General features: G+C 43.4%; 1 protein-coding gene across 1 annotated transcript in view; it reads right to left on the bottom strand.

The window, feature by feature from the left end:
* Positions 1-202: 202 nt before the first annotated feature.
* The window catches only part of LOC146181256 (neprilysin-1-like), a 77,776-nt gene continuing 52,762 nt past the window's right edge, over positions 203-25,216 (bottom strand). Inside the window, exons 16-20 of the mRNA XM_084575740.1 lie at positions 19,469-19,599; positions 16,029-16,094; positions 5,677-5,778; positions 1,202-1,278; positions 203-398 (exon numbers count right to left, since the gene is read on the bottom strand). Of these exons, the coding sequence (XP_084431866.1) occupies positions 296-398; positions 1,202-1,278; positions 5,677-5,778; positions 16,029-16,094; positions 19,469-19,599 (479 nt within the window). The 3' untranslated portion in view covers positions 203-295. The remainder of the gene's footprint in view (positions 399-1,201; positions 1,279-5,676; positions 5,779-16,028; positions 16,095-19,468; positions 19,600-25,216) is intronic.

Here is a 25,216-nt window from a genome sequence, read left to right as displayed (position 1 = left end):
GTATGAAATATATTACTGTTGTGGACTCCAAGCCACCTAGAGAGTTCGCATTCTTCTTCTCTAACAATGGCCAATGGGCTTTGCACGCCGCCAAGGAGATAATACTACATAAATTTCTGGCCTTGCCATGACACGAAATTTCATGCTGCAGAGCCGAAACAACGGCCGCAAGAAAACCACGCCATGAACAACTGTATGTAGAGTTATTGTTTATTGCTGGCTGCGTACAGGGCTTTCGATATTTGCTATCTTCAGCCTCGATTCGAATAGCGTGAAAGAATGCACGGACACATTTCTACCACAGGACACACTTCTTGTTTCCAGGATGCATTGGCGATGTCTTTTTGCACTTGAACACTTTTGAGAAGCCCTCGAAGTTCTTCAGAGGCACGTTTACTCTGCATTAGAATCAAGAGACAACCCGCTTTTATTTATTGCCGTTTCTATCCCATAAATACTAATAAATTTGATTTTATGTTTTTCGTTCACTAGCCCGGTTTATTTCTCCTCTGACACCATGTGGTTGTACCTTTGCACCAAATAAAGGTTTGCTCAACTCTCGGACTATTACATAACGAGCCATTGTACTGCTGGAATTAACAAATTTTATATGATGAGCAATGAAGCTAACACAAGTTGTCGAAAACTATAAACCATATTTTATTGCTGTCCTGTCTCCTCCAACTCTCTCGTTACCACAAGCAAGCCTCACTGCGATCCGATCATTATCATCAGTATCAGCATCATCAGTCAGGCCATTGTAAGGAAAATTGTCCTCTTATCACTCCAATTTGGCCCGTCCATGGGCCACCTTCGTTCCTAATCTCATCCGCTCCATAAAAGATTCTGCCGCCATCTGCAACGGCCTTTGAATATAGTCTGTCACCTTTAGACACCCACGGCTATCTTCCCTTCGCCTCACATGACCTACTCATTTCCATTTCGTCTTGATTTGGATATGAGTATATTCCTTCATCCATTCAGCACGCTTCCTGTCTTTTAACCTCGCACTTACCATTTTTTGTTCCATGACTCTCGAAGTGGTTCTCAAAAGAGATGAAATTGTATAATAACTAAAATAAGATACTGCGAACAATTTTGTCTTTGTTGCTATCTTTCAATCCAGCTTGTTGATCGCAGCATTACTTTTCAGCGGAAATAGATCTCAGCTGCAGGAAATCCGCTTTTCTGTCGGTCTTACCTGAACTTCTTCGGACTGTGAGGGTCGTATTCAATGAGGTGCTGAAGTGCCTCTTTGCGGTAATGGGAACACCATATCTGCACGTGACGACGTAGATTTATTATTTTTCTCATGTTATTTTTGACAGAGCGTTCTGTTCCTCTTTGAATTGTTCCTGGTGCATGCCTTCATGCCAATTTATGAATCTCTGCTCTATAGAGGTATATCTTATTTCTAATTTCGAACAAAAAGGAAATCACATGGCTGCTTCTTCGCGATAATTTTGACGCAGCAAGAAGCTTTCCTGGGCTCATTAATAAGGAATTTAAGCCGTTAGTTCGTCTTAGTTTGTTATTAAACAAAAATAAAACTGAAACTGCGGAGCAAGACCTACTAGTCACAATGGCATCGCGAAGACTATGACAGCGCGAAAAGCTTGCAGATACTAAAGGACATAGAAGTTGTGGTACGGAATTCTAAATTTTGAGTCTGAGAGTTGCAGTGGCCGAGTAGATATCTTTAGACGAGTATGTACGACCGATGTGAGCTGAGATGAGTCTGTTCTGAGCTCCGGGTTTTATTTTTGTTTCTTCTGTTCTCTGCTACCTTGCGAAGGCTATGAAATATCATTGTGCGAAAGTAAATGAAGGGCACCCATTTGGAGATGTTTCCATTATGGCCCGAGATATGTCAAGGAAGAGAACCCAACGAGAAACCCCAAGCGCTAGCAAGGCTTAGCTCGGCGCTGCCGAGTGAGGTCGCCGTGTTAAGCGCATATGGCATTAATTTTGCTTCGTCTGTGGCAGCCACGCGACCGCCTGCAGCCCCACGTCAACGGACAATTCTCGGCATCAACAGACATGCCCATTGCAGCGTCATCCGTACCTAACACTTGTTACATCGACTGCTTTCACTCCCTCCGTGCCTCTTGTACTGTCTCAAGGAATTGTGCCACGGCCCCAGTTATTTCTTCAATTTGTGGCGCTCATACGCCCCCCTTAATCTTATTAAACCGCGCGTGTTCTTTTCCTTCCGTTTGGGTGCACGCGGGCGCAGCGAAACTGCGCATGTTGGAAGGTGATCGCGGCGCATGACGCGTGCTCACCCCGGCAGCTAGTGTAGACAAGGAGACTTAATGGAAGAATCGGGGATTCCATTCGCCATGTCGTTCAGTTACGTGACGTATGTGTGACGTGAGCAGCATGACGATGCCAGGTTACGTAAGCGCACAATCGGTCTATGTATTCTGAAGAAAAGAGAAAAAAAAAAGCGCCGATTAAGAAAAGTGCTGTCGACGACGATGCTCCAGAAACCCTATTTTCGACAACATGGCCGCCGTTCGGGGGCCACGTTCTTCTCTGATTGGTTGTCTTAAAAGTCACTTGTTTCAAACTGGCGGCGCGAAACTGCGGTCTGTCGAAATAGCATTTTGCTGTGATGTAAAAATGAAGCGAGCATGAAAACGGATCTTTAGCAACGTTATTCATCATGCCTGGATAGTATATCTGGAAAACGAAGGTATAATAGATAGCAAAGAACTTACGCTTAGATTACTAATGGCGTGAAATAAACTGCGCACTGTCAAGAGCCGCCTCCTGAAATCTGATTGGCTAACGTTACGTGGTCAGAAATGCGTCATGCATAAACATTATGTGATGATGCCAAAATGACGTTTTATTGCACAAAACGATGTGCTGCCATTGCTGCAAATGGACAAAAATGGGCGCCACATTTCGGACCACATGAGGCAACCGCGTAAAAAAACGACGAATTCGGCGTGGAGGATATGTGGCTGTTAGCACACCGTAGTTTGTTAGACAGTTGGGTGGGTGGCGAAGTAAGCTGAGACGTCTTGTTCTAACTGCAAAAGCGTTGAAACGACGTCATAAGGGTACGTTTAAAATGCGCAAACCTTTAGAGGATTTATAATGAAGACGCAAATTTAAAGCCGCACGACGGTCCTAGCTGCCCTCCCTTTGCGAACGCTTTTCCCTCACAGAGAAGTCATTGATCCGCGCCCTTGTTGCCAAGTGCAGCAATAGCGGCCTGCCAACTCAACAGTTGATTTGAGTGAGACCAGGCATTTGAGAGAGCACCGCGATGGTTTCTATTTATCTGTCTGGACGGTTCGTGAGTACAACCTGAGGGGTCATATGGTGCGGTAGCTTTGGAGTAATTTCACTCGACAGGCAGCGAGAGAACACCAACAGCACCTTAAACGTCAGCCCTAAACACTGCCTTTTTTGTCAAGCACTATGTACCCTTTGCAATGTTAATGAATTCAAGAGCCTTCCCACGATGGCAGGGGGGTGGGAGGAAAGCAAGAAAATACAGATAGCTTCTTTTTTCCCGCGGAATCTGCGGAGCTTCGCAGAATCTCGCGAAGAATTGGGAACTTCTCGCAGATGCACAGACGGACACACTGGCGGGTCAAGAGCCATAAAAGGCCTGCATCTTATAATGGAAAGAAAGCAAAAATGACTGAGGAAAGCGCTTCATGACGCCAGGGTCATGTCGCGTGCGCTTATCGCTTAAAAAAAGCTTAAACGGTTGACAAATTGGGCACAAGTCGGTGTTTGTAAAGGAAAGGTTTTATTATTCATGTGTCATTTTCTTCAATTGTGTTGATAAGAAAAACCGATATTGCTTTTTAAAAATGCGCCTCGGCCATGGCCTCGTCGCTGCCGTGAGCGGCAGAGGCGGCACGCCGAAAATGGGGAATGCCGGCAGGCCGGCTTGGCCGCGCGATTTGCCCAATTGCTTTGCTCCATTCCGCGCTTAAGTGATCGACAGATCAGCGCAATGTGCTGCTCGTGCCGTTTGTTTTCTGCAGTTTGGTCGTTTTGTGGTAAATTGCTCGTGTTCAAAGATTCCACGAGGTCAACCAATAGATAAAAAGCTGTTGCGAATCAGCCCGCCGCACATCTTTTGCTCAGTTGTAAAATAAAAGCCTTTCAATGTTCGAAAATCGTTTTCCTCATGTCATTAGGAAACAAACATTTTTATCAGTGCGAGAAGCGAATAGTGGCTATCAGCACGGCTTTCTGCTTTGCGAACATGGGTGGTTCAGGCTACATGGGGTTGCATAGTTTCCCTGAGGATAAGAAACTTTCCACGAAGTTGGTCCTTTGAAACCGGATGTGTTTTGCATTGATGATTTTCCTGCCGATAACGATAGTCAAAGCTTGGCAGTGATTGCGGCCACTTGAGGTTTGACTGAAGGTCGGTGTCATTCTGCGATTGTTACCGCAGCAAATTAGTTTAATACCGTTGTTGCACGGCTGGCGTCACCGCCGTTACACTAAACTGGGGATATCAACCTAATACGCGATTCGCAATCCACTGTTAAACAGCTCACCGCCCTTCACAGCTACGTCAACATTACCAATCAGGCATAGAAAACAAAATGCATGATGGGTAGAACTAAGCTGCATTTGCAATATTCATTTATATCGCAGTGTCTGCAAAGCCGTGCGGCTCATACGCCCAGAGCGCGCTCAAGCATCGTCCGAAGGCAGCACTGCCTCGACACGTCGCGCCGACCGCGCTTTACGCAAGCTGTCCGTTAATCTGTTGCGCTAGCTTGAATGAAGCGTGATGAAGTTTCGGTCACAACGCCTACAGCAGCGAACGGGGCCTTTAAGCTTGTGCGTAAAATATTCTAGCAGCATCGAACGTTTTGCGAAGTTTGGTAAGGGGCACATTGGTGTTGATCAAATGTATCTCAACTGTGTACCTCAAATGTATCTGTGTATCAAATGTACCTGTGCCTCAACTGTGTATCAAATGTATCTCTAAACGCAGGCAGGCGTTTGCTACAATGAAAGATAAGGTAACATGCTGTTTTTTTAGTTCAGCCCTGTCAAACAACCTCCCCATGCATTTTGCATGTTCTGAAGGAATCTACTTTCGGCAAAACCGTACGTTGCTGGACGCTCAAAATCACAGAGCCCGGAAGATTCTTAATTCGTTATTCATTCATAAAGTTGGCAGTAAAAAGTGCGCGAAAAAAGGATAATCAAAATATAATATTTTATGCTAAATTAGTAAACAGCATTATTCATTTTTGCATTGCGATTTTGGTTCGGTTTCCTAGTTTTTCAAACTTGCTCCTTTAAATGTTCTAACCCAGTTTGTTGTCCCTTTTCGTGTTAAGTAAACATCACGGTCTCTATAGGTTTCATTATTTAGCCGCTCCTGTTATGATGTACAACTGGCCATGTGGCTCTTATTTCCTGACCACAGGATTTCGAATTCTTTTGACTTTTAAATTAACGCTCATTTTGGGTTCGTCTCTTGTCCCTTTTTTACCAGTGCATAGCCTCCCTTTTTAAAATGATGAGCTTCGACTTACTACATACTTCCTCTTCGGGTAAAGTAGTTATGTGGGAAATATACAGAAGGACCACTCTCAGAACACAAGAAACAATACGTTTGCAATTATAAGATAGCGAAGAGCCAGTGCTAGTCAAATAACAAAATGGTCGGATACTTACCATCGCACTCGCAATGAAGAATAAATGCTTTCCCGAGAATCGTTCCAAGCCAGGAAGCCGAATGTCTTCCGTTTTCGATGTCTGCAGCAAGTGTTCATAAGCCTAAAATTCGAAGAAAGTATATGAGCTTACTGATTCAGGAGAAAAAATACATTTATTTATTGGATGCTGCAAGCTTGAATGTCAGAATTTAGGCAGGAGGGGGGGGGGGGGGGGGTACAGAAGAATACAGCTCCCAAGAATACAATGTGCCAACGTGCGCAAAAGTGGAAAGACCAAGGCTTCGGCGGCCGGATCGGCTACGTGGATGCACCGCGTCGCTGCTATCTCGTGCGGCCCGCTCGCTGCGATAGTGCCCGGTGTGACGCAAGCCTTTCACTCGCTATCGGGCTGGCGCTTATCATGACTGGCAAGCTTGGTGGTAATGGTAGTGGTTGGTATGAAGATGAAGGGGGAGTGTACTGGCCGGTTGACGTTGACTGCCGACGGTGTCGACACCGCCTCTGCACCTCGGCAGTGGTGGTGTCGACACCGTCGGCAGTCAACCGACCAGTGCACTCCCCCTTCATCTTCATACCAACCACTATCACCACCACCAAGTTTACAATGCCGCATTCTTCTACTTTGCGGTTGACGGTGGAGTCAAAAGGAGGGTCATCGCAAGGTGTTGGGAAATAGCGCAGTCCCGCATTAGTGAATGGTAACGCAGCGTCGATCCAATTGACTCCGCGGCTTCAAAGGCCATTTTAAATTTAATTGCACCGACCTTTCGTATTTTTCTCCTCACAGAAGGAATCGTGGTGCGTTTTTATCTTGGTTTGCTGACTCGGCTGCGCGATATATTTTAATTAATTAAGCTCATATAACTTAGTCCAGTAGGCCATTCGAAGCCATCTTTCTTGCTCCACGAACCGGAAATCGCATTTAAGGTGATGATTTGTGTTAGAATCTTCATTCCTGAATTGGTGACGCTTTATGCTGTATAGTTCAGTCGCTGTCATGAGTTCCGTCAGAACGAAGGTGCGAGAAAGTGTCCGGACCACACGCGGTATGATGAACTGTTTGCAGCGCCATAAAACGTCGGTGCAATTAAAAAGACCTTTGATGCTGCGGAGTTAAGTGGATGGACGCAGCGTAACCATCCACATCATTGACTAATGCAGGACTGGATTATTTCTGAACACCTTACGATGCCGCTCCTTCTGACGTGACCGTCAACAGCAGAGTAAAAAGAATGCTGCACTGCAGGTTTTTCAGTCATGTCAAGCGCCAGCCCGAGAGCGAAGAAAGTATTGCATCACGCAGGGCACTCTCGCCGCTCTTGCAGCGAGCCAGCCGCGCGAGATAGCAGCGATGCATGGTGCGACTCAGCAGCCGCTCCAGCCGCTCCAGCCGCCGAAGCCGTGGTCTCCCCAATTTTGTGCACGATAGTAGTACATTCAGTCTTGCAAAGAACGACAATGATTGCGAAAACAGGTATTGCAAAATGATGTAAGAATATTCAGCAGTATTGAGTAAACATTATGTGGTCATTCCATCTACACCGCACGTGGATGTAATTTTAAGGTTGTTTTAAAGGTTTTGATACCGGATGTTTAAAAAAAATGGAATCCATATTTGAAAAGTTAGGGCTCAGTAGAATGGGTAGGTTGCTGATAGACACTGGTGAAGAAAAAGATTGCACAAGCGTGGTATTTAGAACGCCTGCGCAAAAATGGCTTGACACGAACTCACCAGCCTGTTTTAGTGAAATCGTATTTTTAGTATTCAGTTTAACTATACTCCAAAAACGTTGAGGGTATATTTTCTGGAGCGAACGAAGAGTTTTATTTAAAAATGTGCATTTGGTATTTTTACTACATTTTGCGAATTGCAGAGGCCTGTATGAAAGCAAGTGTGCGGGTTTTTACGACCGTTTAGGGATACGAAAAGGCGCCTTTTTCTATTAGATAGCGTGTTGAGGAACGTTGTATACCAAGTTACTCGATTATGTGAGTAGATGCGCTGAAGTGGATTGTACTGTGATGTTAAATTTAGTACTTTATTTCTGAACAAGCATCAGTTTGTTTTTTATTGACCGTTCGTACAACTGCGATATGTATTCATCCATAAATAGAGAGAGGTCAGTGTTTGTTGCAGAAAAGTTAGCTTTGCTGTAATTTGGTATTGTTTTCAGGTGTTCGCATCAATATGGCTGGGAGAAAGTAAGCATGAAGTATAAGATGTCTTGATCACGGAGCCCAGATACGTTAGGTTATTGACGAGACGCTGTCCGGAGTAGTCGTAAGCACTAAATCAAGACGAGAACATGAGTGCTGTGTTAAACTCGTCCGTGAGACAACCATTTGTGAGAAAGATAAATTATTTATTTATTTATTTATGAATACTGCAATCCCATGCGGGATTTTAGCAGGGTGGGATACATCCTTATAGACAATAACATAGGCAACAACAACAAGAATACAAAGTTCAATAAGAGGCGGAAACAACAAACGAAGTAAGTCATGGCAAAACAGATGGTTGTAATGATTACACAAAACCGGACAGATTAAGGCGTGAACAAAATAAGTTTACAGATGGCTGTGAAACAGTGTCATTGTCTAATTTATTCCATTCGGTGATAGTCCTGGGAAAGAAAGAATATTTGAAGCAGTTATTGCGAGTGGAATAAGGAGCTATTGTTAGGGCGTGTCTTTGTCTTGTGGCATATCCTGTAGAGAAAGAAATTATATGTGACACGTCAACTTTGTAATCACCCTTTATCAACTGAAATAGAAATTTTAGGCGCAGTGCTCTGTTCCTTTCGGTAAGAGAAGGAAGTTTGGCCTTTGCTAAAAGTGTTGTCATTGAGGTGCGCCCAAAGCTATTGTAAATAAAACGGACTGCCCTCTTCTGCAAATTTTCAATCATATTGGTGTGTTTTTGTGTATAGGGATACCAGATAATAGAGGCGTATTCTATGCTTGGAAGGACAATGGTTTTATAAGCCATTAACCGGACAGCGGGTGTGGATAGTTTTAATGCTCGTCTTAGAAAAAAGAGTTTTTGATTAGCATTACTTTCTACGTATTTAATATGATTTGTCCAGCTAAGATCTTTTGAAATCCAAAGACCGAGGTATTTAAACTGCTCAACTTCAGATAGAAAAATATTCCGGGCTGAATACCTGAAATGAAGAGGGTTCTTTTTATGGGTTATTTTCATAAATACTGTTTTCTCAAAATTAACCTCCATTTGCCATTCTTCACACCATGAAACAGCTCTTTGAAATGATTCATTTAGCTTTAACTGATCATTAGCGCTGTTAATTTCAGAATAAATGACGCAATCGTCGGCGTACAGGTTAATCTTAACATCAATGTTATTTGTAATATCATTGAGAAAAATCAAGAATAAAAGAGGTCCAATAACAGAGCCTTGCGGCACGCCGGAGTCAACTGAAACCTTAGAAGAACTCTGATTCTTAAAAGAAACATATTGTTGTCTGTTCGAAAGATAGCAAGAGATCCAATTAATGAGCTGTGGGTTTGCTAATATTTTATCTAACTTAAATAGTAACTTTTTATGTGAAACTTTGTCAAAAGCTTTTGCAAAGTCATAAAGATTGCATCGATTTGTTTACCTGAATTTATTGTAGCTGCGAAATCATGTACGGTAATAGCTAACTGTGTGGACGTGGAAAAACCTCTTCTGAAACCATGTTGAGCGCTTGATAGAATGTTGTACTTGTCAAGAAATTCAGAAATATGTTTGTGTATTATATGCTCAAGAAGCTTACATGATGTTGAAGTTAATGAAATGGGGCGGTAATTTGTAATTTGATTTTTCTTACCACTCTTATGGAGAGGCTTTATTTTTGCTGTTCTCCAGTCTCTTGGAACTTGACTGTCACACAAAGACTTAGAGAACAAAGCACATAAATACTTTGAAGTCCAGGGAGCATAACGTTTCAGAAATTCATTGGGAATGCCATCTGGCCCGGGTGATTTTTTAACCTCTAGATTTAAAAGTAGATTGAGTATGCCTTGTTCAGTGATGTTAATGTCATGTATTGGTGGATATGAATTATAGAAGTTTGATAGAATGCCATTGTCTTTAGTGAAAACAGACTTGAAATGGGAATTAAAAGCACTTGCAATTTGACAACCATCTTCACATTCAACACCATTAATTTCAAACACTTCATTCGTTCTACATGTAGGTGTAATCAGCCTCCAGAATCTCTCGGGGGACGATGAAATGAAATTGGGAAGTTTTACACCATAGTATTGATGTTTGTCAAAAGCTACTTGTGCCTTTAGCTGAAAAGAAATTTCAGAAATTTTCTTCAGTAGTGCAGGTAGATCCTTAGCAGTACCTTTCTTATGCTTTAAACGCTTAAGTTGCCTTTTCAGTTGCAAAGTCCCACGAGAAATCCAAGGGTTCCGACTTTTCTTTTTCAAAATTTGAGGAACAAAACGATCAATGCAATGGTTTATGAGGCACTTAAATCTTTCCCACAAAACATGAATATCATCGGTGCTGTTCAAAAAGGACTCAAACTCAAAAGATAGCATATCTATTATTGACACATCATCTGCACGCGAGAAATTGGGCACGGATATTTTCATAGGCTGCTTACGTAGAGAGACATCGGAAAGCGTTAATAACACAGCCTGGTGATCTGAAATACCAGGGAGAACTTCACAGGTGCTGTTTGTTCCAATTGCTCCACTTATGAAGAATATATCGAGTATTGATCTCGAGTTAGTTGTTATTCTCGTAAAATTTTCAACGACTTGAAGTAGATCAAACTCAAACGCTATGTCTATCATCATTTCGCCACATTTATCTCCCCGAACATTTTGTGAGAAGGAAAGCCAGTCTACGTATGGTAGGTTAAAATCTCCGGCCAAAATAATCCGATCACCAGGCTTCACATGTTCAATCATATAGTTTCTAAGACCATCTAGTACTTCAGGGGAAGAGTTAGGTGGCCTATAAATAGCACCTATAATATACCTAATGTTGTCATGATAGGCTTTGCAGAATATTCCCTCGACGTTTTGTATGTCGGGCATTCTTGCCATCGTTAGACAGGCTTTGAAAAGGACACCCACCCCACCCCCTTTGCTACCACGATCTTTTCTATGGATATAGTAACCGCGAGGCACAAATTCGCTATCGTAAACGCTTTTGCTTAACCATGTCTCCGTTAATATAGCAATGTCCGGGTCACAGGCTTCCAAGAGTCCTTCTAATTCTGTGCATTTATTAACAACGCTCCTACAGTTCACGTTCAGGATTTTCAGTACGCGAGTGTCACGCATATTCCGTCAAACTGCCATTTTTCTTTACTTTGACTCGCATGCCCTTTACATCATCCCAGTAATAAAGCACACCATTTACACTGAGCTTGTCGTAAACTAGCTTTACTTTTGCTTTATCGCCCCTTTCTTTTTCTGAGCTCTTCCACAGGTTTTTGCGCTTTTCACGAATTCTAAGCGAGAAATTTTCTGAAATAGACTGATTAGAGCCCTTCAGCTTGTGTGCAGCCGCTAATACCGACATCTTTTCACGATGATCGAGGAATTTCAAAATTACAGGTCGGTCTTGATTTGCATCGTTTTTTCGCCCAAGTCGGTGACATCTTTCAATGCTTGATGCTTTTATCTCTAGCTTAGTTTCGAGAAGCACACCCACTGTGTTCAGGAGTTCTTGAGGTGTTTCGGTGCAAGGTTCTTTTATTCCATAAATAATTAGATTATTCCTGCGACTAAAATTTTCCAAGTTATCTATTTTACTTGTTAGGGAAGCTAGTGCAGATTCAATTCCGTTCATATTTTCTTCCATATCTTTTACTTGAGCAGTTACCATACTAAATGCGTTAACCTGTCGCTCCACACCATCGACACGTTCCGTTAAAGAAGAGATTTTATACACTATGTCTTTCTGGGTGGTTTGTATATCCTGGATAGCTAACTGCATTGCGTTTTGACCAGCTAGCAACTGTTCTAGCATTTCTTTTTCACTAGGGCCAGGATTAGATTCTATGTCCCCACAAGCTAACAGGTCAAAAGGAATCGAACGAACACATGTAACAAGGTATTTCACACATGGTGGGCAAGGCAGCAGCAGCAAAAATCTGTTGTCATTACGATAACATTTGACCGGTAAGTACCTACTGACCTGGATCATAAAGCAAAAAGGGTTGCTAAGCATGTTGCCTGCACGGCTGCTGCCAGGCCCACTGGTTCGATGCGGCATCCACAGTTGTTTTATACCCATCGGTGAGCTGTCGTAAGGTGACGTCACTTTAGATTGGTCCCAGGGGGGCGCTACGGTGGTTAAACTTGGCTGTCCATTGATGACGCAGCAGTTGACGGGAGGGGACGGTGATACCATAGGCAAGCGTAGCTTCTCGGTGCAGATAGCGGCAGGATAGCAGGTGCACGTGGTAGACGCCTCCCAGCTGATAAAAGCCACGACCTGGATCATAAAGCAAAAAGGGTTGCTAAGCATGTTGCCTGCACGGCTGCTGCCAGGCCCACTGGTTCGATGCGGCATCCACAGTTGTTTTATACCCATCGGTGAGCTGTCGTAAGGTGACGTCACTTTAGATTGGTCCCAGGGGGGCGCTACGGTGGTTAAACTTGGCTGTCCATTGATGACGCAGCAGTTGACGGGAGGGGACGGTGATACCATAGGCAAGCGTAGCTTCTCGGTGCAGATAGCGGCAGGATAGCAGGTGCACGTGGTAGACGCCTCCCAGCTGATAAAAGCCACGACCTGGATCATAAAGCAAAAAGGGTTGCTAAGCATGTTGCCTGCACGGCTGCTGCCAGGCCATTGTGTAATGAAGTTATTACACTACATTGTGTAATGAAGTTATTACACTACATTGTGTAATGAAGTTATTACACTCAGTCAATGAAGGAATAGAAAAGAGATCGGCTTGTGAACATACAGCATTTAGAAAACTGGTGTCACAAATTAGATATAGATGGGGTCCTGGATAACGTTTCTAAAGCTGGTTCAAAAAGTTATGCAAATCGTTACAACACGACCAAGAACTTGAGGGGGGTCGATAGCATACATTTATGAGTATTTTTTAAACGTTCACTATAAAAAACACCAAGGAATTTCCAAATCTCAAATCATAGCCAAGCAGTAGACCTCTATTTATTCATTATTTGCAAGAAGAGCAACCCCGCCTACTCTTTCGTTGCAATCACTTTGAAAAACAACATATTTATTTACCAACAGAACAACTCACAATTAATTATCCTACTTTTGAGCCATGTTCCTGTCAACGCTACAATGTCGGCGTCACAATCATCGAGAACAGCACAAATTTCTACTTTTTTGAAAGAAGACTGCGTACGTTCAAAAACAGTACGGAAAAAGAATAAATCTGAGTACCGCCGCCCCGTGCGTTTACCTTTTTGTTTTTAAATCCGTACTCGTACAAAGCGATGAACACGGGGGCTTTTTCTGTTGCCGTTGCCGCTGCGGGTTTCTACTTCAGCTACGGTGTTATCAGCTTTTTTGTAAACATCAATTTTTTGTAGCTCTGTTCGAATGTGATGTGCTTGCATTATATTAACGTTTTCGGGCAGTGACGCGTTGCAGGGCAGTTTTCTTCGCTCATAGATATGGAGTTATCTTTAGATGTGAGCCTTTTGAAGGGCTGATTGTTTGCTTTTGTACGTCTGAATTTTATTTATTAGTGGTCGCGTTTTTCCCGCGGTACACTGTCCTAGTCGGTGTGCTAAAATTTTCTAATATTTGATTTTCGGCATCAGACAACATTTCATTTGCGGAGTCAGGGACGCCGGAAAATATCAAATTACTTTAGCGAGAACAATCCTGGCTATCGTGTAGCCTTGACCGAAGAATGCAATTGTTATTTTGAATGCTATTTATGAAATCTTCTAACTTATGAAGGTCGGTCTGCTGCTGTGAGAGGGCTGAAGTCTGTTGTTCAACTCTTTCTAGTCTTTCTTTTATATCAGAAATCACCTGGCAGACTGATCCCTGTTTTGTAGCGAAAGCTACACTGAGCAAGGTGTTCAAGACGTCACCGTGCTACCGTGGCACCCTGGCAGGAGCTACCAACTTTGTACTCTCGTTCCACATGGGACGGTTATATCAGAATCAGCCTGCCAGGGCCCTGGAATTTACATTACCCCTATAGGCCACTAAGGCACGTTCGTACGTATTGGCTAAAGCGGCGTTTTATATGTGAGCTGGAAGCTTACGCTATCGCGTCATACCCTTATAGGCGGAGCTTAAGTGTTCCCCTATTTAGATGCAATAAACGCCTTTATCACTGCCAAATAAAACACCGATGAACTTTGACGCGTTCAACGAAACGCTGGTTGTGTTCGATGCAACGCTCGGTCGCCTTCAGCCAAAGGTTTCGCTCCACACTTTGTTCAGCATTGCCAAGCCCGAGTAATTTTTCTTTTAGATCTGTTATTGAAGAAACCATAGCCATCTGAAGGGTTTCCATTCTTTTTGAGCGTTTATCTAGATTATTCACTGTTTATAGAACTTCTGCTGGGGCATCTGATGGTTCTGTGTTTCGTGGATCGGATTTGGGATTGCACTGCAGACCCCCACATAGCAAAAAAAAACCAACGAACACAACAGGTTGAGTAATGCTTTGGGGCCTGGAAGCACAAAGAACAAGTCGTCAGATCTAAATCTAAAACAGCCATAAGGTAAATCAAAAAACCCACCTGCACAATGAAGAAGAATCTGTGTAAGGCCATCGTTGAATCTCTTATCGTGTCACCATGCCCACTGACAAGCAATGCGGCCGGATGTGAATTTATACGTTCTACCACCAAAACAACTGCCGCATATTCTAGATCTGGACTAATGAAAGATTTGTAGGCATTTAGTTTTATTTCAGCTGGGATTTAGCAAGGGTTGTCCTTAAATATTCAAGTTGCCTGATAGCTTTATTTACAGTGCACGTTATGTGGTCATTCCATTCATGAATCATAAAAACATTGATACTCGATGCCTGTCAGTAATGTAATGGACGCTTTCATTGAAATTCGAGCGATGTCTTTGTGTTACTCGCCTGACCAGTGCAGAGGCAAAACATTTGTCACGTCACTGAAAAAAAAATTAACTCTCATGTTCTATTACAAGGTATTCTTGACATTACATTGATGCTTTTTCATTCCGAGACGGTTGGCGAAAATTATTTCACCTCTTGAATCACGACCATAGCTTCGCAAATTTGGGATTGATATTCTGCATGCAACGAGGGATCCCTTCCTCGCCCCAAGTTTTGCTGTGAATTTCCTGCCTGGAAAGAATTAACATGCACTGAACCTAGCTCCCAGCAAACAGCACGCGGTCTGTAGGCTCGCTTCATTTTCGGTATTCCTGGCATGACAATCAGCAAATGTAATCTTCGGTACAGTGAATTGAAAGGCCGATGGGAAAACATTATTCGTAAGCTTTTTCATTAGCATGTATTACCCCCACATAGGTATAAACCGTGAAAAATACAAGCAAATTTCATTGTATATACCTGGAAGAAAACCCACAAAGGAAAAGTCATAAATTCATAGCACTTTGTTTTAATAGTAACGCATTTTGTTATTCATTTTTGTATGTATGTCCTTCAATGGCAAAATGTTGTCGGCTGAACTTCTTGCTATCAACAACAAAAATACCGTTTTCCGTGCTTTCACTAGATCGCAAGTTTTCTGAAAGTTGACGTTTGTTTGTATGCATTGTTTTGAATTTATTTTATGTTTGTACCCCCTCCCCCTGCTGTAAAGCCGTAAGTCGATGCAGGTATCGAATAAATAAAATGTTACCGGGCAACTTTCCTTAAACCGCTGTGCATATGCATGCTGCTTGCATCAGCCTGACTTTACAGGAAAACTGAGTGCTTCAGTGATAAGCATTTTTATGTTTGTGTCTGAAGTGGGTATCAATGTGTCTGCACACGAACAGGCGTAGCTGCTTATCCCCTCAATTACTCGTTTTGGTGAGGGGATCGAGCGAGATGCGCTCGCTGCGGGACATACGCTGCATGCCTTAAAAATACAACGTCTCTGTTGCATTCTGCCGAATAATTCTCTGGATAATTGAAGCCGCTGCAATGGAAAAATAGGGGTTGGCTTAGTGTGTTAGCAGCCTGTCGTTTTCAGTTGTTCGTTTATGTCTTTCCATTCTGAGTGACTTCTGCTGCCAGTATTAGAGTTTCTTTATTTAATAACGGTAAAACAAGTGCCGTGCTTCGTATTTCATCAGATGGATGCACAAAGCAAAATATCTTTGAAAATCATATAATTTTTAGGCGAGCAACATCTAGTCGCAAGATTATGGAACGGCGCACGTACCTTGAAAGCCAACCTTATCCCGCCGTTGTCGGCGATGTTCTCGCCCACTGTGTTCTTGCCGTTGAGCTTTTTAAGTAGGAGAAAAAACGAAGCTTGCATTATCACCAGCTAAATCATAAGGCACACAGGGACCACTCAGTTCTGGTTAAATTATTTCCTCGCGTTCGAGGACAATGAGGTGACTCTGTATAGCTACTTATATTTGGTTATTTCGTGTTTATGTGCAATTTGCACCGAATTTACCGCAATCTTTCAAGAGCTTCTCGACTTTATTGCCCGACCTAAACCAATATTTTACTGCAAAACCACAATATCCGTGGTTATGTTGCTTTCAGTAATGAAGTCAAAGTGCTTGCGTACGCCGATGAGTTGGCGTTTTCCTTCACTAAAAAACCAAGCATTGACAAAATTATAACCACCATTGAGCAGTTCGGCATTTTATCTGGCGCACAAATGAATAGGTCTAAAAGTTCGGATCAGTGGTTCGGTTCATGAGGAGCAATGCCGACTCATTATGCTGGACTTGAATACTCTTGTTTCCCCTTAAATATCTTGTAGTCCCCTTGCATGAATTCCAGTTTAGTGGGCGTTACTGGAAAGAGCGTGTCACAGCACTCTAAAGCTATGCTCGGACTTTTGTTCCGCACCGCCTATCAATTTTGGACCGAGCACAGGCATGTAACGTGTTTCTGGCTACAAAAATTCATTGTTTTACAAGCACTTAATAGCGCGTAGTATTACATCCAAAGTTTTCACCGAACGTTTGCGACGTTCATATGACCGTCTAGTTTTGAGCCTATGCGGCGCGATAACTTATTCAAGCATGTTTCTGCTGGCGGACTAGGTTTGACACATCTCTATGTCAGACAGTTATTTGCTCGTTCCTTCTTTTTTTCGTAATAGCTCCCATCAAATTACCAGAGCATCCCTATAAACTAACCTTGCGAACCTTCTTCCAAATTTAGTGGCTTCTTCCAATTTTACCGATTGGCCATTATTATTTGGTTTTATGAAAGAAGTTTACAATTCAGTGCTTTTTCTGACAGTTCGCTTCTCTTATGAGTACTTATTCTCTGTTTCACGGAAAAATTTATACAAAGAATTCATATCTATGTTGTTCCCGCCTCCCTTATACCGTTCACTCTATTCTAATTGTACGGGGCACGATATGTTAAAAAGGGTGCGCAAAATGCCGATCTCTCCTTCTACTAAAACGTTTTTCTTTAAATTTTGTGCCGAATTTTGCCTGTTAAAGTATGGCTTCACAAATAAAATATTTTCGTTTTTTCTGTTAATTGTCGGTTATGCGATACGCCTGAAACAATCGAGCCTGCAAAGATGCAAGATTATTTTGGGACGTTCTGAAGAGAACATTGAAGACAGACGTTATTTCGAATTCCCACAGTGTGCGTTACTTAATGCCCACCGAACATGACCACGAACCTTTTGACATGATTTTCCTTCTTGTACTGCACAGCCTGTGGAAAACGCGTATTTTGGATCGGAATGCTGAGCCTCTCCTCTCCCCCTCTACTCATTTCGTCCAGATGGTGCACTAGCTTAGAGACACTTACGAAGATAGTGACTATCAACCGGACTGGCTGCCATTTTTAATGTGTTGTCTTTCCTTGCCACCGTTTTAGTGAAATTCTGCTAAGTCGTATTCTTGTTGGGTCGTGTTGTGTTGTATGTTTCTATTGGAATTTTTTGCCTACAGGCTGATTACTTTGTAAATAATGTATATAGCTCTATGCTGAATCTAAAGGCATGTAATAATACCATGCTGAAAACAAATGAACGTTTCGCGATCCGGGGCGTGGCGCGGTGGTAAAGTGCTCGACTGGGGACACACCGAATGAAGGTTCCATTCCCGGTAGAGACAAGGTTTATTATTTTTAACTCTCGCTCTCGAAAGCGTGACACCTTGTGCAGACAGCCATTAATATTTGACGCGCATTCGTAGTTAGCTGGCGAGTGCGATTCGACAGTATGGCTCAAGTTCGAGTGGCAGTGTTCTCGGTGTTAGAAGTGGACCCTGACGACTGGTCTTCCATTATTTAGAAAGTGCACCATCGCAATATAATTGTTGTAATTATTAAAATGATGCCACAGAACCTCCTGGGCAAAGTTAGATAGTGCGGAGTATGTCACACCATTGGGGCATGGTGATGACTTTCTACAACATGAGAGCAGCATCAAATTCCTCCATGGAGAAGGGAAGACCCATCAGTGAATGGCGCGAAAGTGGAACGTCGCAGCAAAGTAGGTTGCTGGGTGGGTTCTGCACGACTGTTATTCTCACGCACGAATCTTCAGCTACTTCTGCCTCGCTGATTATTTACATTACATTTGACGATCTACCAAACTTTAATGCGACCGGTACATCCTTCCTATGGGTAGAAAATGTTTCCTTTTGAAGCTTTTTCTGCTCTCACATCGAGTATTTAAAAATTTCATCAAAAGGGAACAACTAGCTCTCTTGTGAGTAATTGTGAAGCAACTGTTTATTATTGGAAGATACCTTTATCAATACAAATAAAAAACTAATTTTCTGGCTTCGTATGGTTTAACGTTCCAAACCACCTCAGGGACGCTATGGAGTAAGGTCCTTAAAATCTCGACCACGCGGTGGTCTTTAACATAAACTGTCACCACACGGTAAGCACGCTTCTTGCTTTCTGGATCCATCTGGGCTGCCACGGCTGATGCTGAATCCGTGTCCTCAAATCAGCAGCTCAGATCTCTAATAACTAAGCAACCGGCGGAAAATAGATAAAGGTTTTCAAAATCGTTCCGTGCGTAGCAACATTTGCTCGCAAAATTCGTTCAGCGCTCATAACGAGTAATTAACATTGACAGAGAACGCTAGAGCATAGCATTTTTAAAAATAGTAAAAAGCTTCAAGCCTGCAAAGGGCGCATCTATGGCCATATTATGGGCTATGGTGAGATTGTAAAATATAAAAAATTATGGCGAATACGCTATCACACTATTTGACCAAACCTGCTGAGTATGGTATCCGGAGAAAGTGTTGCGCTACTAGTTCTCGAATGCAACTGAACTTGAAAGTTTATTTCGTTACAGCTGCCTTTCTAGCAGGACAAATTGTGATTTATGAAGCCTGAGCCGCTTTGTGCCGTTAAACGCCCTAAAGCAATCCAGCTGAAATGTTTTATAAATTTGGGGTCCTCTCCCTAAGCTTTAAGCACAGGAGGTATTTATTGCAGAATCCTTCCATGCAGTGTATGTCACCTTTGATCGAACAGCCAAAAGCAAAGTTGACAGGATGCGGTAAAAATCGGAAGTACAAAGCAGCGCATGAATTTCCGGTGAAGTGCTGGGTGGGGCCGCTTTGATCGCTGGGCGAAAAAAGCCCTACTTGAGGTCTCTAAGTTAAGCGGTGGATTGACGGTTCGTTACGAAATCCGGACGTTACAAACCGTCATGTTCGTCATCGGCTCCAGTATACTGCTGTACTGCTCGACGAAGCATTTCGCCTTCTTTTCGAAGCGCTTGCGCGTCGCTGAGCTCCACCACTGGCGCAACATTCCGTCAGCGTCGTACTGGCTTCCTGAAATAAGAGAAAAAATTTTAGAGCACTCCAGAATCAGCATTGGAGTAATGCGAAAGCACGGACGCTGCTTCTGCTTGCTTCTGGTTGCTTCTAGTTGCTTAATTCACTTCTTGTTTACCCATTTTAGTCTTTGGTACCATCAATATGCGCGCCTATCCCTTCCTTTTGCCCTTTTTCGGCTCTTCTTCTGGTTGCGGGACGTCACATTCTTGACGTCACTCTATTTGACTGCCTTAATAACCTACTTCAGTCATTGGTACTTTCAACTTGCGCGCCAATTTCTTCCTATGCAGTTTTAGTCTCGACTACAGGTTGCGTGACGTCACATCCTTGACGTCACCTTAATTGACTGATTTAAATACCTAATTTAGTAATTGATGAATACAAAAGTGCGCCAAGCCATTGGCTAATGAGATCATTTTCGCCTTTACTTTTATACTATTTGCCTCTAGTTAAAATCTAATAACCATTTCGGCCTAATTCTTTTGGACTCATTACGTCACCATGTATTCAATGACAGCACTCATTAACCTCTACCACTTCTCAATTACTCACAACTGCTGCGGACACGATTTTGCGTGTTCTACCTTTTTAATTATTACCTAAATAACTTATTGGCCTCATTAGTTTTTTGACACAACATTACGTCACCTTCTGTTGATTGACGCCCTTTAATAACCTGTATCCCTTCTCGATTTCTCACAACTGCTGCGGTTTGCTTTTACATTTTTTGCCTGGAAATATTTATCTGATGAACCTATTGGTTTAATTATTTTTTCGGAAACAACATTAGGTCACTCTTGATTGATTGACACCACTGATGAACCTGTATCACATGTCAATTACAACTGCAGCGGACATGAATTTGCTGACGCGCTCGCGGACGCGGCTAGCGGACGCAATCTGCGGACCGAAACCTGTGAACATAGCGAAGTAATGCCTTCGCATTAACATATATGACGGTGTAAGAAATGTTTAGCTTACCAATAAACGAAAACAGCAGTTTGTAAAAATGTTTCCATAATGTCGTCCGTGTACTGAAAAGTACACTGACAACATTTTAGCACAATACACATTCAGATTTTGAGGACAATAATGAAGCCATTGTTTGTATACATAAGCAAAGGAGACATCAACAGTTTTCAGTAATAAGTTTATTCACACGGTTTATTCACTGCAGAAATAACAAGCTCTTCGCCGCGTTGGCTGAATACTTAGATATCGAACTACAGACCCAGACAATCAGGATTCGATCCTTCATTAGTTATGGTTTAGCTCTCGTTAACCCTGGTTGAATTGCGAAAGTAACAGTGGAAGCGACTTTTACCAGCTTTATCAATCAATCAATCGAATTTTTTGCCTGCTACATTATTCCCTTATCACGCCCTATCAGTGTAATATGCTACATTGTTGGGAACACTTAAGCTCATCCTTCAAGGGTATGACGCGAGAGCGTAAGCTACAGGCCCACATATAAAGTCACGCTTCAACCAAGTCGTATGGACGTGCCTGCTTGCCGTGTGGGTAACGAGAATGCAAACGGTTGTGGCAGGATAATACTGATATCACCCTCCCATATGAAAGGAACGACCCGAGTTGGCAGCTCCTGCCGTGGCATAAGAGTTACATGAAATGAATGAATGAATGAAGCCTTTATTGAAAGGAAGGGATGGCTCTCGGCCGCTGTTTGGGTTCTTGGGGAGTTGGGAGGGATGGGAGTGTAACTTCTTCGTCTTAACGGTTCTTCAAGCTGTTGCTTGTTGCTTGCAATGCGGCCGATCTTCGCGCTGTGAGTCGACCTCTCTCACACTACTCGAAGCAGGCCGCTCTCACTGCCGTATGTAGCAATGGAGTGTTGTATTTCGGTGCTTGATATAACCTGACCTGCTAATGTGGGCATGTCGTCGTGTGGAATATGCGTAATTTTGTTTCTTCCTTGTGAAAACGATGGACATTGCCATATAAGATGTTCTAGGTCTGCTGTACACTGTTCCTGACAGTGCGTGCATGTGTTGTGTTTGAGTGTTTCGTGTCTTCGGAGAAACCACTTGTCAAGTATGTGCGGTGTGTAAGCAGCGTTTGTTATTACTTTGTTGAGAAATATTTCTTGTGGTCGAGTGAGCCCTTTCGTGTCCTCAAACACCGGCGTTGGTGTCGCTTCATGTAATCTAAGCTTACTGTCGTGTTTTATTTTTGTGCGTACATAGTGCATCATCGATCTGCCAGAGGAGCCTTTAGTGAGCATTGTTTGGTAAGGATTTAAGTCTGTCGGTGTAGGCATGGAGTTGGGGTGTGGGGCATTGTACGTTTCAGCAAGCCCACCCGCTTGCGCGGCGGCCGCTTGCGCGGCTGCGTTTCCCCCGTCCGTGCCAGTATGTCCCGGCGTCCATATAATTTGAATTTCTATTCCAACTTCCCGCATTCCCTTCAGCCTCTTTCTGATGTCCTTGGCCACTGCGTCGTCTGTAGTTGGTGCCGTCAGCTCTGCAATCGCTGCATATGATTTGGTTAAAATTCGATAACCATTGAAGTTATCTTTTCTGGCTGCAGCGGTCGTAATGGTATTTATGGCTCCCCATATGGCAAGCAACTCAGAGTGTAAAATTGTTCCTCCAGGTAGGTGGCACGTGTGCTGTCCGTTGTGCTGAGGCGCTGGCACACACACCCATGCCACACTCACCCTTTCATTTCTAATTGCAGCGTCAGTGTAGATGTCTATTGTATTGAGTGGTCTTGTGAGGGCAGTTCTCTGTGCTAAAAGTTGCCTAGCTACCCCATTCCGCCTACTAATAGGTCGTTGTGGCCTTAGTGCGATTACCGGCGCCTCCCACGGGGGTGAAGTGTCTGTCCCCAGGGGCCTCGGAGCAATGTTGATTCGGTTGTCCCATGCCATGATCTGCTGCCCTTGGGTCGTGTTTTCCAGTCGGGATCGCATTCTTATTTTTGCTTCTCTTATAATGTCTTGTATGGGTGAAATCAAATATCATGGCTGACTGAATTTTTATAAGGGGACTGTAGCTACGAGGCGAAACGAAGTGGCGTCCGTGTGCTGTGCGATGTCAGCGCACGTTAAAGATCCCCAGGTGGTCGAAATTACTCCGTAGCCCTCCACTACGGCTCCTCTTTCTCTCTTTCCACTTTCATTCCCACCTTCCTCCCTTCCCTTACGGCGCGGTTCGGGTGTCCACAGAGCAAGTGTGACAGTTACTGCGCCTTTCCCTTCCTGTGAACCAATTTAACTTAACTTAACTGTAGCTACGCTTCCTGACGGCGTAGCTGCCTCTTCACGGCGTAGACCCGAGTTCTCGCTTTGGCTGACGTAGTGTTGCTTTCGCAATAAAAGCACCAGGGAAGTCTAAATTCGTTCGCAAACCCCGACTGCTGTGCCTCTGTCTTTCAGCCTTGTTTGACGCCCCGGTGAGGACGCCCACCTAGATGTGTCCTCCAAACAGTTTGTTGCCAGGTCAGCATATTTTAATGATCATCATTTAGCATGAATAAAAATGCAATTAGGTTTTCCACGGTTAACGTTCCCGAGAAATTGTCAACGCAAATACTGTAAGCATGTTGCGGAAGGCCCATCGGAGTTTTTGATATAAAACTAACCTCGACATACCATGTTAATCAACGAGAGGAAGTTAATACTCAATAGATCAAAATAATGTTTTTCGGCTGTCATTCATGGATTGAGTACAGTCAAATATGCCTTGATTGAAGGAACTCAGTAATTGACATGAACGAAACATTTTGAGCGAGTGACCGAGAACAAAAACGATCCACAATACAGTACAGGTGCTCACTACCAACTTTATTAAGAGCAAAGGGCCTACTTGCCGAGTCGCAACTTCGAAGGTAATAGAAGATGGCGTTTGACCACTTAAATCGAGGAGCGGTATGACGTCATATCGCACGGCTCTCCACAGCAGCGCCACCCCTACTTTGCTCCGACTTCGCGCCACTCTACGTCGTTCGCCTGATCACGTCCCTAACCATGTGATTACCACGCGACGGAATGCTGCTTCGTGGGCTTCCGCTGTAGTGCTCTACAAAATTCTAGGGCAGCATGCCGCCGCAGCTGCCGCTTCGCCGTCGTCGGCCCGCTGCCTGTGCAATATACAAGCGTGGCAGCTACTTCGCTTCCAATAGTCGCTCAGCACAGCCATAGAGGCCGGGCCTAGTGAGAAAAAAGTTCGGGACACAAATCAGGCAGAACAGTGTATAGCCTTGCTCAACTAGACCTACCGCTCCTCTCACTACATATATAACAGTTAAACCACTGCCAGGTTTCTCACAAAAGTTCATGATATATGTCTATGACACAAGACTGCCCAATCAGCAATCAGGGGCTTTACATGAACGGTGAATCAAAGTTTGGTGAAGTCGGCCTGTCGGACTGAACACCGGCGATGGGGCTTAGGTACACCGTGTCGAGCTAAACGACCACCTAGTAGGGTTAAGTGCAAGGGATAATCAGGGCACGTACTTACATACAGGTTTCCTTCCATCAGATGCAAAGTTTAGGAGAGCGGAGTGAGGATCAAATCAGAAGCTTGTGCGTGAGGCACTCGTTTTAGGGGCTTGGTGCCTAAGGGTGCCTGTTTTCTTATGATCAATCTGCTTAGCGTCTTCTTTTATACAATGTACCTGAATAAATTGGTATTTTCTTATTTAGAGCATGTATTTCCTAATTCTAAGGTTTTTTGTAACTCTCTTGAGTTGTTTAATAGCAGGTATAGAGTCTGTGTAAATGTGAGCTTAGCTTATAGAAGGTATGGCATTTATAGCCAATAACGCATCGCGGATAGCATACAGATCTATTACAAGTGAGCCCAGGTGTTCCGTTACGTACTTTTGATGCTGAATAACTCTGCATGCATGGGGCTGATAGTTGCAGTTCTTCCGCCAATTTTAATGTCTGATGCGTCTGTATAAGCTATACAAATGTCTGGACTTACTTCAATCAGTCCATGTGTTGTTCCCAATGTTTTACAATAAATCTTAGTGGTCTTGTTAGTTGTCATTGCTGTGTTGGCCTAAAGGGGGTCTATTATTTTCGCTCTCTGTGATGTCATCATATTGTACACGGCTTCAACAGGCCCAACATACTTTCTCTCTAAATTTCTTGTTTTTTCTTTCTGTTGAATAATTTCCATTAGTGATCAACTGTGCATATTCTGGAAGTATAGGGACGGGTGCAAGCTATGGCAAACCCGTGATAGTATGCATCGCGTTTCTATTTATTCATTTATATCCGGCCACTGCCGTGTCGTCATTCCATGAAACTCAGCTTGGCACACTTTCGTGCCCCTCCTCCTCTAGGCGAGATTCATTTGATAAAATGCAGTGTAGTTGCCTTTTTGGACTATACAGCCATTGGGCTGCTTTGCGCGAAGTATATATATCTAGCCCAAGCACCCTAACCTCGTCCACTTCCCGTAATGTGTCGTTACCAGTCATCAAAGTGAAGTGATTATCTTTTACTTTCTGCCATTCTTTTTTCCGACACGACTGTAGGTGGAGGTTTAAGGCGCCATTTTAGGCCTCCTTCTCGTACGTACACGTCCAAAGCGTTTAAGGCTGCTTGTATATGAAGGTTCTGAGTGTGCAGATGTTT

This window comes from Amblyomma maculatum, chromosome 8 (assembly GCF_055883805.1).
Source record: "Amblyomma maculatum isolate TAMU_Amacu chromosome 8, ASM5588380v1, whole genome shotgun sequence".
Lineage (NCBI taxonomy): Eukaryota > Metazoa > Arthropoda > Arachnida > Ixodida > Ixodidae > Amblyomma > Amblyomma maculatum.
The sequence above is the reverse complement of the archived record's forward strand: the minus strand, read 5'-3'. Positions and strand labels throughout refer to the sequence as shown.